The sequence below is a fragment of the Rhinatrema bivittatum genome, chromosome 8 (genome assembly GCF_901001135.1).
Source record: "Rhinatrema bivittatum chromosome 8, aRhiBiv1.1, whole genome shotgun sequence".
In the NCBI taxonomy this organism is placed as follows: Eukaryota; Metazoa; Chordata; class Amphibia; order Gymnophiona; family Rhinatrematidae; genus Rhinatrema; species Rhinatrema bivittatum.
In genome coordinates this window covers 174,830,228-174,846,152 of record NC_042622.1, presented here as the reverse complement: position 1 = coordinate 174,846,152, position 15,925 = coordinate 174,830,228, and the positions used below count along the sequence as shown (strand labels likewise).

The window sequence follows — 15,925 nt, the reverse complement described above, 5'->3', positions numbered from 1 at the left end:
AGTTTTACCATTAAAAGAATCAATTTTCATTTGAAGTTAGGATTTAAAGGCAATTTATGCTAAAATATTTCCTTTAATTATAGGCAAGGCAGGCATTAAGCTAACTGGCTGAGCATTCTAAACACCCCCCTTCCCTCCCCCAGTTTAAAAGGAATGCCCTAGTAACAGAAGTCCACAGCAACATTCTGCATTTATCATCTTGCTTCAGGATAACACTGTACTTATTGTCTTCATTGATCTTCAAATATTGTAGAGAATGGAACCAGTTTCAGTTTTCACAATTTTCTGAGCAGATGTGTGACACTTACGCGTTCCTAAGCATTGCAAGATTGTTCCATGCAGTATCAACAAAATTAACTCAAAAGGTACCATAATTTATCCATTGTCCAGTTTCTAGTGCTTTCAACTTCCCATTACTCTTATTCCCTAATACGAACACAAACATTTTAAGTGTAATAGTTTAGCCTAGTCAGCCTATATTTTGTCAAATGTCACAAGAAAAGTACATTAACACCAACTACTGTATTGTGTATATCCACAGTCTGGTAATTTTATTTTAAATTTGAGTAATTTCAAATTGCACAAACAAAACTGAACAGCAATTTTGTGTTTCAATGTTCTTCTGTACACTCAAAACAGTGACCTAAAAACACCACAATATCCAACATACACAAACCTCAAGGGACAGGGTTAGTAAATACAGACTGGAATCATGGTGCTTTCTTTGTTCCTGGATGGAAATGGTCCCACAAAAAAGCACAGGGTACAGCACAACATAAGGTCATCTGTCAAGTGTGGAGTGAGCAAAACGTACTAGCATTCTGTTTGCGTAACTGGAGAACCTGCTCAGACTGTGTAAGTTTGAAATTCATCTTCAATCAGGCAAGCTGTATGTGTTTAAAATACATTTTTTTTTAATCTGAAGAGCCACACGATGCAAACAGTATAAAGATATGCAGATTAGTGTTCTCTGTTTGTGTCGTCGGCAGTTTTTTTTTGCATGTGGAAATAGAAACATTTTTGCTTTAGCTTTTTTTCTTTTCCTGAATATACAATGAGACTTGAATGCATTGGGACAGACTGCACATAAGCTGCTCACATACGGAATTTAAGAGCATCAATATTAGAGTTTCTTAACACTACAGAGTGCAAATCAGATTCTTCACAACAGACTGTTTTATATGTTAAGAAGCAGTCCTGGAGGGAGCCCACTTAAACAAAACAAACTATTCCCCTTTAAAAATAAACCATTTAACATGGAATGTGAAAAAAACAAAAGAAAAAAAAGAGGGGGATGTGATCCAAATTTTGTAGTAGAAAAAAAAGTTGTCCTTCATGAAACAAAGGGTACAAGAACACAAAGCAGAAATGGTTGCTGCATTTCCCTGTTACGAAGCGGGGTGGGACAAGTTTCAGTAAGAATCTGCCAGCAAGGAATCTCTGCTCTCTCCACATTACATGCTGTATCCAAATCCAGGTTGCGGTTGCCCATAGGGAGGGGCAGCATAACCATAGCCAAAAGGTGCCTGTGGGGGAACTGGCACACTGGGCCCTGCTGTCAACATCAACTGTGGTTGGCCTAAAAAAAAAAAAAAAAAAAAAGAGGAATGGTTATTTTCCATTATAAAATTTCAAGGATACTATTAATGTAATATTGTATGAAAGATCAACCAGTAGTGGAAACTAGGAAGATGCTCATCTATGTGGGAGTGGGGACTGCATGAAAGATGAGCTATGCTCCCTTTTCCAATTAGATACTGAAAATTAATCAGAAAATAGTCTATATAATCTAAGAGCAGCTCAGGTTTGTTTCAGACATCACTAACATTTTATTTATTTAGATTTTTATATTCTGCCTTTCAGCACTTCAAAGTGTACATCAAAGTGGATTACATTCAGGTACTATAGGTATTTACCCTACCCCCACAGGACTTACAGTCTAATTTTGTACCTGACTTGCCCAAGGTCACAAGTAGCGACAGCAGGATTTGAATCCTGGTTTCCCTGGGTTGTAACCTGCTGCTCTAACCACTAGGCTACTCCTCTACACAAGATAGTAAAATAAGCATACTGAAGGCTAGCTTCAAACTTTGGAGGTAGGCATCAGCATATCAACCAGTTCTGCACTTTCCAACATGTAAATGCCCTCCATGCAATGGATGTTCAGGAGAGTGAACTGGACCTTAAAATATCTGTTTTAGTTAGGAATTGCCTTTATTTAGGGATACTTAGTCTGATCTTACAAAAGCAGCCTTAGTGGGCTACAATCAAAATGTAAAGCAAAATCCACACTTAGTTTTATCAAATTGTTAAATACAGTCATGAAACCATGAGCCGGTATGTTAAAAGAAAACATCTTATTATATGAGCCATCTATCTGCAATTCACAAAAAGAGTGCATCATATACATGTCTGGGAACCCTTTCTGAGATGGTACAATCAACAAAAGTGATCTATTTCAACTCATTTATTCAGAGGGATAGCCATGTTAATGTGGTGTAGCAAAAATGACAAGGCAGGTGGGCACCTTAGAGACTCATTTTTTGAAGCAAGAGCTTTCAAGGACAGAGTTTACTTCACCAGATGCAACTTTCAACTTATATACTTCAGCTACTACCTACTGATCTGACAGACTAGAGGGTGGGGGGGAATTAAATGGAAAATACTCAAGAATGTTTTACATACTTGGTTTAATGATCTGCTGGTCTACCTGTGTGTTGTATCATTATCATGGTTAATAAAAATGTAATTACAAAAAGGAAAACATCTGTGTTCAGTGTAACTTTTCAAAGTTACATAAGGCAACCACAAAAGTATACATGGCTCAAAATTGTGTTTACACAATTTAAAAGGGACACCAACTGTTAATAAAACAGGAATAATCAGCATTTGTAACCAATTTAGCCATTGGTTCAGTTTGGAAACTTTGCTGCTGCACCACAGAAAAAGCGAAAGCAAAAATGAGATTCAAGCAGATACAAAAATTAAATCATTTCCCAACTTCCTACCATGTAGTATAAACGGTTAAAAAAGAACCCCCCACCCCAAAACAATAGGTTAGATATAGAAAAAAAACCTTAAAAAAAATTATTATTCTTCCTACCAAGATAATAGGGGTACCCTATATCAGAAGCAGCCAATGACAAGAAAGAAATGTACCATAAACAATAGGCTGTGTTTCCGTAGCCTGTTCCTCCTCTTTCCTCAGGGACTCAGAAGCATCCAATTTATCCACCTAGAAACAAACAAACAAAAATCAATATCAGCTCCCATAAAAGGTTTACACTAGTGGCAGAAGTGGAAAAGCCTTAATTCAAACTGGTTAAGGAAATAACTACAGAAACAGGACCACTTAAGAAAAGCTCCAATTTACTTAATCTGTGTACACGCATTCTTGAGATGCAGTGGGCTGTGACATTTTCACATTCTTGAAATGCCAAAAAAAAAAAAAGCCCCACAATACCCCCAAATGAAGAGATGCAAGTTACTGCCAGCGTATACAAACTACTTTGCAGATGTGTTACTACTAAAAGCTAAAGGAATTTTAACACTAAAATAGTTTCTGCATGTTACAAAGGTTCCAAACAAGATTACAAACAAAAAATAATGAATTCTTACATCAATTCAGGACTCTGTAGGTAATGATACCTTTTAAAGGGCCACCTAAAAGGAATGGTAGTACATGAGGTTTCCAAGCAGACAATCGATGGTCTTTTGTCAGTTATCACCACCTACATAAATTTCAGTCTTCTCCAGGACAAATGCACTACATCAATACAGCAAACTGATCCCATCTTGCTACTGTAATATGTTCTGAAGGAACAGAAATCTAAACCCAATGCCACACCAAAAGTTTGCAATAGTCTATTTTACTGCTTAAGTTACCGTAGATGCCAATTCTCTGGTGATTTTTATGTAATGCCTGCATCTTCTTCAATCATACTCCTGTTATACTATTCTGCATTACTAAAGGATATATATATTTATTTTATTTTTTAATTTCAACCTGTGTAGTTCCAACCCTAAATAAACATTTTAAATGGTATAAAATATGTATACAGCCAAAAGTAATCTGATCAATATCCTAAACAGGACTTCTATTTATCATATACCAAAGCAAATTTAACATGCTAACAGGCATTATCCTCAGATAGGGTTATCCTATAGCTGTTCCTACAACACACAAGACCAAAGCAGTAAAAAATCTCTGAAGATGTTTCCCCCTCTTCCACCCCCCAATCCTGGCTCCTGGTTAAGCATACAAGAGCCCACATTTCTCATCATCACCTGTGGCCTCCAAGTTATGGGCTGAATTTTCTAAACCGTGATAAAAACTTCCCAAACATGTGGTCAAATCCGTTTTGTACTTGCTATCAGGCTCGTGTTTTACTGCAGCTACATGAATAATTTCAATCTTGCAGGAACAAGCTATGAGACCTTTGAACAATCTGAACACAAATGCGCTCATTTTAAAACTTCCAACATCAAAATTCAGTCTGGACTATGGAGGAGTAATATGCCAGCTCAGAAGCCCTAAGTTTTATAGGCAACCACATCCACCCTGTGGATTTCAGCCTTTAGCCTGCTGTAAGAAATATAAAAAGGGAAAGAGAAAGCTGAAGCACAGATTGAGACACAGCTCAGGAAGTGAGACATTAGCAGGTGGCAATAGTTAAGCAAAAGATGAAAAGATGGTTTAGAATTCCCACACATTTGTAATAGCCTTAAGTAGAGGACAGAACAAAATTCCCTTTAATAGTATAAATCTCACTTCCCTTTTATCTAACCCACTCAAACCTGAGGCAACCAAACAAGCTTTCCCTCAATCTGGTCAGTATAATTTGTTTAAAATAAAGTTGAAAAACAGCAAGAGACAATGAAACGCCCCACTTTGTCCCCTAAATCCTTTTGGGTGCATCAAAAAGTAATAAAGCCACCAGGTTCAGTTCCCTACACATTGCCTGCTAAACAGGATTAGTAAAAGTAGTTAAACTGCTTTAAAAGGCTTTTCCACAGAGACTGCAATAAGCTGCAGAGGAAAAGGAAAACATGCGTTTAATGTTAACTTTGGTGTTATGTGTGCATGAAAAAAAAAAGGCAAAAGTACTGAAGCAAGAAGTGAAATCTGAAGATGGTCATCGCCATTCAGGCTCCCAAAATATAAAAAGAAAGAATACAGAAAAAGACGCAGCCCACAGCAATGCTTTTTATAGCTTCAGGAATAGTGCGATGTTGTTGCAATGATCGGTAACACATGCTCAGAGTTTAACAAGGCAAACACTGCAGTTCAATTACCTCTTTTTTTCACACACACGCCTTCTTACTGCCTGCCTGCCTAGCTGCTGAAGACCTTGCATGTAGTCAGGTTGGCTTTAATGTTCTGATGGTGACCAAGCACATTGTGTGCACTCACAGGACGACTTTTTTTTTTTTTTTTTTTAAACCCAAGCCAAGGAATTACCTATCTAGGCCACTTTCAAACATATATAGATATATATATATTTTTTTTAAATGTTTGCCTTTTCCAAACCATATTTTGCAAATCCAGCTCCTTAACCTTTCTTCGCTCTTTATATTATGCTGGAGGCAGTCCAACAATGTTATCTGCATCAATATCCTTGGTGCCAGATTCAGAAATGTAGGAAAGATGGATTAGGAGCATGATGAAACTAAGCAAACCATTCAGCCTCAGTAGTATTGTGGTTGAGTGCAAACGTTTAAAGAATGGCCTCAACTTAATGGCTAAAGACTGATGATGTATTTTATTGTAGCTGTCCAGGCACACAAATTCTTAAAATCCATGAGAAATTCTTGTACACTTGTACTCCCTCTTCTCAGTTGCTCTGATTGCCCTCTTCAATTAGATCAAGAAAGCAAATTATGTATTTTTTTTTTATATCTATACAAGCTCCTCTCCCTTGATCAAAAAAAATAAAGTGTTTGCTTTAAATGACAGTACCAGTGCCATACAACCCATCAGCTGTATGTTACAAGGGTAACAAAGAATGTCCAGCTTCAGCTGAAAATTACAGAGGGATAACACTTCCACCATCAGAACTGGAAACCTGAAGCAACGCAAGCAGCATCTCCTGGAGCAGCTAGTGTCTATTCTGTCCAGAATCGGCAAAACGCGTTAGTAAGAATCAAGAGAGGTCAGAAGGTGGATTACAGTCCTTAAATGCACGGCCAAAAAAGGCCTTTTCCATATCTCAAGGATTTATATTATGAATACAGCATCTGAAGTTTAAGTAGATAAGCAGACAAGCTGGCTACAAGTCAAGAGAACACCTAGAATATTAATTTCCATTTTAACAGACCCTGGGCACTTCACCTTACTTCCCCATGTCTCAATTGAGTCACTTAATTGTGCAACAGCACTCATAGCTCTTTCATCCCTTTGGAAGTTTTCATAGGTTTGTACTGCCAGGTTTTCTATAATTCCCATTCTTTATTGCATTAACTAATTCACACTAGGATCTTGCCAGGATAAAAGACATATGTACATTTAAATTATTACTATTAAGTTCTGTGGCAGTAAAATGGCTACTTTTCAGGATAATCATTGCTGCAATCATATAAAGGGCAAGTTTCTTAGAACTGACCTATTAAAATTTATTATAAACTTCAGAAGATAATTCCTGAAAATCCTTCAGATATGGCTCAGAGACATGCTCACACAGACTGTGACTCACCACCTGATCAGCCTTCTGCCCTTCCTCAAACTAGATTAGCCGATTAGTAGCAAGTGTTTCTAGAACATCCTACAGATCTAACTATCAAGTAGCTATGTTTTAAAGGACTAGCAGAGGCTTTCAGTGAGATTTGGTTGGGGAAGAAAAGCAGCAGCAGCAATAGTAGTGGAAAGGTAGGAAGGAAAAAAATTCATGCAGATTCCTTAGACTTAGTCCTCCAGACTTAAAGATGGAAAACAAGAATCAACTTTCACCTTTTCCTTTATTGCATCAACCTGCAAAGGAATTCAGAGGGTGCAGCTTAGAAAATTAAATTCCATATCCAGCATAAAAAGGTAGAATCAGCAACAAAAAAGAGGGAAGAAATAATTAATTGGAAATATACAAGCTGAGAGAATATAAAGAAATAAAAGGGCACCCAGATGTATAAGCTTCCAAAGTCATTTAAAATTAGAGCAAGCCTTTCATTTTAAATTAAAATTCTGGTAATGGTCCATGTATTAAGACCAAGATGCACATAGATTAAAGAAACTTTCACCAGAATGAACAAAGCTGGCCTATCTTTTTATCAGCCAAATAAAATCATGCAAGGTGTATATAGACTAAAATAAAAAGCTTTGTGGCTTTGACTAGAACAGTTATCCTGCTACTTTCAGCTGCCAGCTGAAGTTTCTCCAGCATCACTCACAACTAACCCGGGTTTACCCAGCCTTTACGTTCCTTCTCAAGCCTATGCACAGTCATTGCTGCGACAGGTCTTCATTCCCTCCAGAACCCAGTAGGCGTGCTCTTAAGACAGCCAGTAGGTGGCATTCTTGAGCAGTGGCTTTCAGCACTACCTCTGCAGCATCAACTGCTACCCTAAAGAACAGGAGACAGGTCCAGGAAACAGAGTACACTGCCATTGGGACATCAAGCCAGGACTTAGAAAAAGCCATTTGTAAATGAAAAACCAAAATGACTAATACTGCAGTTCTCCACTTCCTTTCAGATACCTTCTCCGAGTGGCAGCTGTAACTTCCATTCAGAGAAAAGCACAATGGCAAGGCATCTGGATTGGACTGTGTTGCAGTATCCCCAGAGAAAAGGCAATGAGGATGTGGGGCATGCTTAAATTCTTTGGAACTTTAGTTCCATCTCAGTGACATCCCCAGGCTGGATTTAAGATGCTTTAAAAACAAGGACCAAAGTTGTGCTCTAGGTCTCAGTAAGGAACAAGCAAGGATTTGGTCCAACTCCAGCAGTAGTGAGCAATACATACAAATGTAACACATTAGCACACTTACAGTGCAGGACAATTTATAAGAAATTTCATGAGAAAATGACAGTGCCGAAGTAGCACGGGCCCACCTAATGACTCATTATTGTGTGTTTTACCTCATGAGTAAATGTTACATACACATTCCCCCTTTCTGACAGGGTTACTCCAAGATCCATCCTACACCACACATTGCAACAGTTTCAAGATCCACTCTTAAATGGGAGGAAAATTGTGGTAACGATCTAAGCTGCATCTTTTTGGCCCTATTTAATTTTTTTGTAGACTGCAAAAAATTTAAATTAACCAGAAGCATTTAGTTTTTGGCAATTTAAATCTATATTTAAATTGTGGCCCAAATGAAAGCAAGAAACCCTAAGCAAAAGAAGTCAATGAAGATGCATGCATAAACACTGGAAATGATCATATGCTGTCACCTATTACAGGACAGGTTTTCTTCCAGCAAAGCAAGTTGTTATGCACTGGAAATGTACTTTACTTTAAACCAAAAGCAGCAGCTGCATATAGAGGGTTGAATAAAAGCACACCAACTGGCAAATGAGATTCAAAGGGGTATGGCACTCAAAAAAAAAAAGAATACATAAATCCATCACAAGCAGTGTGTCCAAACACCTCATTAATTAATATAATGCAGGCAATGATGCATGTGTTTGCAATTGCTAGAAGACTGGCAGAGCAAAAGAATGGGGATAAGAATTTGAGACAACTAGTTTACACAATTTAAAATTAAATAGTCACAAGCAAATTAACCCAAAAAAAAAGCAGAGTTGCTTACCTGTAACAGGTGCTCTCCCAGGACAGCAGGATGTTTGTCCTCACACATGGGTGACCGGGATGAAGCCCAGAACGGAAAACTTATGTCAAACTTTGACTGGCACACTGAGTATGCCCAGCATACCACTATCCACACGGAGTCCCTCTTCAGTCTCATAACAGAATTACGAAAAAATAAAATAAACATAGGAGAAACCCAACTCCGAGGGGTGGCGGGTGGGTTTTGTGAGGACTAACATCCTGTTGTACTAGGAGAACACCTGCTACAGGTAAGCAACTTTGCTTTCTCCTAGGACAAGCAGGATGGTAGTCTTCACACATGGGTGAATACCAAGCTATAGGCTGCTCCCAGATACAATGACCAACAGCCCCTAACTGCGTGCCAATGGCCACAAGAACTTCGGTGCTGTTGGTAATAGAGGGAGGCAGCCTGAACTCTAACCCTGGGTCCTAGGTAGGGAGCGTTGGGTTTAAGGCTGGAAGAGAATGCAAAGGACTGATTGGCCAAAGCTACTATCATGCCGACCATCCTTGTCCAAGCAGTAGTGGGCAGCGAACATGTGCAAGGAACTCCTCGTCGCAGCCCTGCAGATTTCGGCGATGGGAACTGTCCGCACATGGGCTACTGATGCCACCATAGCTCTCACAGAATGAGCCTTGACACGGGCTCCAAGCTGAAGGCTCGCCTGTGCAGAGCAGAAGGAAATGCAATCTGCCATCCAGTTGGATAACGTTTGCTTGCCCACCACAACTCCCAATCTATTTTTATTGAAAGATATGAAGAGCTGTGTGGACTGCGTGTGGCCTGCTGTGTGTTCTAGGTAGAAAGCTAAGACCCTCTTGCAATCCAAACGGTGCAGAGCCTGTTCACCCTGGTGTGAATGAAGCCTCGGAAAGAAGATAGGCAGAATGGTTGATTGAAATGAAAATCAGTCACCACTTTAGGCAGGAAGTTATGGTGCCTACACAGACCACCCTATCATGAAACGATTTCGTGTAGGGCGGATATGTAACCAAAGCCTGAAGCTCACTAACCCATGAACCGAAGCGACCGCCACCAGGAAGAGACCCTTCCAGGTGAGGAAATTTAGAGCACAAAAGCTCGAAAGAATCTCGTATGAGCCGCACCAACACCATATTGAGGTCCCAGGACACAACAAGAAGCTTTGTGGGGGGGGGGGGGGGCCCGCCAGTTGAAGTAGGCCCCGCATAAACTGTCCCACTATGGGCTGCACCGAGATGGGCTACCAGCAATACTGTGATGGGTAAGTGCTAATGGCACTCAGGTGGACCCTGACCAAATTGGTTTTCAACCCAGCCTCTGAGAGGTGCCACAGATAGTCCAGCAACTTTGGAGTGGGACATGCGAATAGATCCAAGCCATGACCCTCGCACCAAATGGAGAACCTCCTCCACTTCAGCCTGTAAGATTTCCTGGTGGAAGGGTTCCTAGAAACAACCAGCACCTGAGACACGTCAGAGGTCAAAGGACTGCAGGACTAGCCTCTTGACATCCAGGGCATCAAAGCTATCGACCTGAGGTTTGGATGGTGCAGCCTGCCCCGATCCTGTGTGATCAGATCAGGGGAGGTCCCCAGATTGATTGGATCATTGATAGACAGGTCCCACAGGAGCGGGAACCAGACCTGTCTTGGCCAATAAGGAGCCACCAGGGTCACGGTCCCCTTGTCCTGATGGAGCTTCAAGAGAGTGTCTTCATTACTTGCGGAAGCGGAGGATATGCATACAGAAGACCCTTGCCCCAATGATGGGAAAAAGCATCAGAGGCTGGTAATCCATCTGCCCTGAACAGGAAGCAGAAGTGGCTCACTTGGCTGCTGCAAGGGGAGGCAAAGAGGTCCATGTCTGGGATTCCCCACAGGCAGAAGATCTGGTCCGCTACCATTGGATCCAGTGCCCACTCGTGCAGTCTGAACGCTCGGCTCAGGTGGTCCGCAACCACATTCTCTGTCCCTGCTAGGTACAGTGCTCGTAAGAGCATGCCTTGTGAGAGCCCAGGTCCATATCTGCACTGCCTCTTGACAGAGGAGGAGTGAGCCAGTGCTCCCCTATTTATGTACCACATTGCCACCTGGATCAGGACCGCTTTGTGGGACAACCGATCCCAAAATGCCCAAACGTAGTGGATCGCCCAAAGCTCCAGGAAGTGGATCTGGCATTGATATTCTGGAGCCTTGCGAACTAACCACCAATGCACCCCCCAACCCAGGGGGGACGCATTGGTGGTTAGTTAGACTTGGGGTGGAGAAACTTGAAACGGGACATCCCTGCTCCAGATTGGACAGGTCCTCCCACCAGGACAGGCTGTGTAATGCAGACACGCGCATTGAGGTCATGGGTTGCCTGCATCCACTGAGACCGCAGCATCCACTGCGCTCTGCGTATGCAGACAGGCCAAGGGGGTAACATGGACAGATACCGCTATGTGCCCCAAAAGAATGAGCAGGAGATTAGCTGAAACTTACCAGCGCTGGCATACCAACTTCACAAGGGACGACAGAGCAAGTGCACTGTCATGGGGCAGCAACACCCTGCCTTGACCAGTGTCCAGTCTGGTTCCGATGAAGCCCAGGCATGGACGTTGGTATGAGATGGGACTTAGGGTAATTGATGAAAAACATCAGAGTCTGTAGCACCCCAATGGTCAGATCGAGAGCATGTAGCGCACCCTGCTGAGTGGCGTGCTCTTGACCAGCCAGTTGTCTATGTAGGGGAAACACCTGCACCCCTGATGGCAGAAGTGCGCCCCCCACAACTGCCAGGTACTTGGTGAAAACACGAGGGGCTGACACATGGCCAAAAGGCAATGCACTGTACTGGAAGTGTTGCCTGCCCATAACAAACCAGAGATATTTCCTGTGACCAGGGAAGATCTCGCTGTGGGCATAGGCATCTTTTTAAGTCGAGGGAGCACAGCCAATCTCCTCTTTGCATGAGTGAGATCAGGGTACCCAAAGAGACCATCTTGAACTTTTCTCTTTGAAGAAACTTGCTCAAAGCTCTTAGGTTGAGAATAGGGCAGAGGCCCCCTGGTCTCTTTAGTATTAGGAAATATCAAGAATAGAACGCCTGTCCTCGCTGGCGCAGAGGAACAGGCTCAACCGCTCCGGCTGTTATAAGGGTAGAGAGTTCTGTCGAAATTATTTCTCGATGAGCGGATGAGGCCCATGATGGACATGGGGGAGAGTCCGCAGGAATATCCCTGAAGTTTAACTGGTACCCTTGGTGAATGATGTAGAGAATCCACTGGTCCGAGGTAACCCGGGGCCAGTAGTCCGCAAAAAGACAGCCTGCCTCCAACTGGAGGGCAGAGCGCCGAGGGTATGGTCGTCTGGTTCATGCTTCCCACGCCCATAGCAGGGCTCTGCTGGGGGGCTGGCTAAGTCCCGAGAGCCTTCCATTGCCTGGAACGACCCCGGGAGGTCGCGCTTGGCATGCATGCCCTTGAGGCAGGAGGGTAATATTTCCTCTGGTGATAGGAAATTCTAGAGCTCTGTCATGAGGATTTTCTGAGGACAGCGGGTCAGAAATACTGGCTGAAAGATGCTGAAGGGTTTTCATGGTGGTCCTTCAACTGGGCCACTGCTTCCCTGACTATCTCCAAAGAGATTTCCCCCCATGCAGGGCAGATCTGCCAGCTTCTCCTGGACTTTCAGTCAAAGGTCTGAGGCATGGAGTCAGGCCACTCTGCGGGCACCAATGCCCGTTACAGCCATTCTAACCACCATCTCGAAAACATCGTAGATGGATCTCACCCCGTGTTTACCCGCCTCTAGACCCTGTTGTGCTGCTGTTGGGGCAGATGCTCTGACAGACCCTGGACTTGCATCCACAAGTTCCGGTTGTACTGGGTCATATACAGTTGATAGGCAATGCGGGCTATGAGCATAATGCCCTGGTAGACCTTCCTACCCAGACCATCCAATGCTCTATGCTCCCAGCCTGGAGAGGCAGAGGCATGGTTCCAGGCACTTGGCTTTTTTGAGGGCAGATTCCACTACCACTGATTGGTGTGGGAGGTGGCGCCTCTCAAACCCTAACTTGTTGCACAAAGTGGCATACACTTTCCAACTGACCCAAGGGGTGTTCCCAGATCCTGAGGAGCAGTTCTTAGAAAATATCATGGACTGGGACCACCACTATTTCCTTTGGGGCATCCACAAACTGGACGGCTTCCAGCATTTTGTGCCGGGCAACCTCAATGAGGAACTGAAACAGGATGGCCTCCGCCATCACCCAGACAAAGCCCACAAAGGAAAGGTAGGTCCCCACCTGAAGACGTTTCTCGTCCGGTGGAGACTGTTCTGAGAGAAGAGCACCTGAGTCATCTGAAGAGGACTTGGAGGTATCATCCCCCCACGGATCATATGGGGGCCCACGTGGAGAGTCCCTGCCCAAGCTTCTCGGTTTGGGCATAGACGGTATCATGACTCCCGATGTCAGAGGCCAGGATCGGGGAATCACGGCCGAACCAGCACCCCACAGGTGCCATCAGGCATACAGATTCTTCCTCCTCAGAGGTCCCAATGATGGTAATCGCTCCAGAGGAGGGCATCGTTAGCCGCTGGGGCACCTAAGGTCCCCATAGACACCGGTTGCTTCAGAAGTACACCGAAAAGGATGTCTAGACGCTCAAGCAGGGTTGCCAGGAGAGACTGCGCAGGCTCTAGCAGCATGGGAACCAGTGCCGATGTCGGCTCAATACCCCCGCACGGCTCGTGACACTGCTAGCTGAACCTTGCGAGCTAACTTCTCTTGAAAGCCCGCTGAAGAAAAAATGGACCGAGGAGGTGGCATCACCAGTGCCAAACACCGACACCAGTGGGGAACGCCTGGGACTCCCAGGCCTGATAGAGGTAGAGGACTCCTCTCCACAGGGTCGTCCCGGTGCCATGTAGAGATGGAGACTGGTGACTATGCTTGCAGGGCTTCCCTCGATGCTTGGTCTGGTCCTTCCCCCGCACAGAGGAAGGCAAAGATCCTGATGTCTTAGAATGCGTGGACATCGGAAATGGCCTATCTCCGGGAGAGAAAGCAAAAGAGAAAGCAAAAGAGAGAGAAAGAGAAAAAGAGAAAGAAAAAGAGAAAGAAAGATGCAATGGCAGAATAGGTAGGGATGGTGTATCTAGCGGTTCCCCTCAGTCTCCCAGTGTCGACACCCCCAATGCCGGAGTAGATAGATCCGAGTTTTTGGCCCCAAAAAGCTTTTCCATTTTATCCAGCCAGGCGTGATAGCCCTTGGTGGGGTGGGGGGGGGATTCTGATCACAAAGAGCGCACCCCCAGACATTGTGTGACACCCCAAGGCAAGGATACAAACCTCATGTGGATCAGTGATAGATATGGTCCGCAGGCACAGGGGGCATTGTCGAAAACTGTAAGATACTATTTAAAAAAAAAAAAAAAAGGACGGAGAGCAGTCAATGGCCGGTGGCCACTGAAGACCACCATACCAGGAATAGACTGCAACAAGAGGAAAATTCAACCATCGCGCCACAGGAGGGACTCTGTCCAGTGGAAGAGGGACCTGGCGCAGGAAAAAAAACCCGCCAAAAACGAAAGACTGAAGAAAAAACGATAGAAGAGCAGAGCTCCAGTACTGAAAGGCAAACACTGTGGAAAAAAAAGATTGACGAGGGACCCTGCGTGGATGTGCAGTTAGTGGCATACTGGGCATGCTCAGTGTGCCAGTCAAAATTTCCAGAAACTTTGAGAAAAATTTTCTGTGCAGGGCTCCATCTGATGTCACCCACATGTGAGGACTACCATTCTTCTTGTCCTAGGAGAAATAGTATTTAAGGTTTGCAACTACAAAGTCACATCTTGAAGATTAACATGCATGATGTATAGACCTATCCTTATTGTTTCTATAGAACATTGGCTTTTTCTTGGTTTCTCTGGTAAAACTATGATTCTCACTTAAAAGCTAGAAAAAATAATTTAATAAATCAGACTATACATTCAAGGCAATTTACATAAGAAAAAGCTACATACAGTGTCTAAATAGTAACACAATGAGCTACAGTAATATCAACTTATGTAAAAATCACCTCTGCACCTATAAACATACTATATTGACCTAATATATCAGAACACTAACCAACATGTATCTTCTGTTGAAGTGTGATCCTAATTCTGAATTACAACCCACAGTATGATGATTTTTTAAAGCTGCACGTGAATCTCTTTGAAAGTGTTTCTCAAACAAGGTTTCCTTTTTCAGCTAGGTGCCTATTATTAACTCTTACATGGGCACAGACAAATAGCAGTGGGACTAATTCAGTTCCACACACTCCAAAAAACAGCAACATGAAGTCGAAGCATCCCAAGATGAAGAGGGGAAACGAGGGAGAAAATAGATAAAAAAGTGAAGAGTTGATCAAATCTTGATCTAATGTACTACCTGAAGAATTAACCTGTTTTTTCCCCTCTTGCATCCACACATTAGTAAGTGAAATAAAAACACATGCAAAAGAAAATCAAGTGATTGCTTCACTACGGGCTAGTCCCAATTTTAAGACCTAATGAGTAAGTACTGCTTTAAGTCTTTAATGTCCAGAATATCAATGTTGAAAAATAATACCTTCGACAAGTATTCCCTCATGACCTGAATGAAATAGGGCATGGCAAAGTCCATGATATTGTGCCTCCAAGCAGTTTCCAAGACCACATCTGGCCTGAGCAGGTCATAACAGGTGAAGAGGCAAGCAGCAAAACACTCTCTCTTCTCTTCCAACAGGAACCATTGCAGCAGTTCTTCCGCTAGTTCCGTGTCCTTAGATTCTGAGGCATACTGCATAGCATCCTACAAAGGGCACGACCACAGGAAGAACAAGGTTAGGAAGTAGAAGAAAGGGCTTATATTAATATGGTATACAGCCACAGAGATTCAGAGCTCTTTAGCCAAATCTACGACAACACACACTTTTAAACATTATCTTCTAGTCTTTAAAAAAAAGTGTACTACTTCTTGCTCTAGGGACTTCACTACAATGAAAGGACATGGAACAGCCCCAACCTCCACAGCTAACATAAGAATATAAAAATTGTCATGCTGGGTCTGACCAAGGTTCATCAAGTCCCGCATCCTTTCTCCAACAATGGCCAATCCAGGTCACAAGTACCTGGCAGATCCCAGAAGGTAGAGCTTTTCCTATTCA

The 15,925-nt window shown here is 43.1% G+C and overlaps 1 protein-coding gene across 2 annotated transcripts in view; it reads right to left on the bottom strand.

Moving 5' to 3' along the window:
- Nucleotides 1–518: 518 nt before the first annotated feature.
- The window catches only part of CLTC (clathrin heavy chain), a 281,360-nt gene continuing 265,953 nt past the window's right edge, over nt 519–15,925 (bottom strand). The window contains exons 30-33 of one of the 2 annotated variants that reach the window (XM_029611533.1): nt 15,349–15,570; nt 6,947–6,967; nt 3,160–3,235; nt 519–1,579 (exon numbers count right to left, since the gene is read on the bottom strand). In XM_029611533.1, coding sequence (XP_029467393.1) covers nt 1,455–1,579; nt 3,160–3,235; nt 6,947–6,967; nt 15,349–15,570 — 444 coding nt within the window. In that variant the 3' untranslated portion in view covers nt 519–1,454. The remainder of the gene's footprint in view (nt 1,580–3,159; nt 3,236–6,946; nt 6,968–15,348; nt 15,571–15,925) is intronic. The other variant, XM_029611534.1, reaches the window with a different exon arrangement.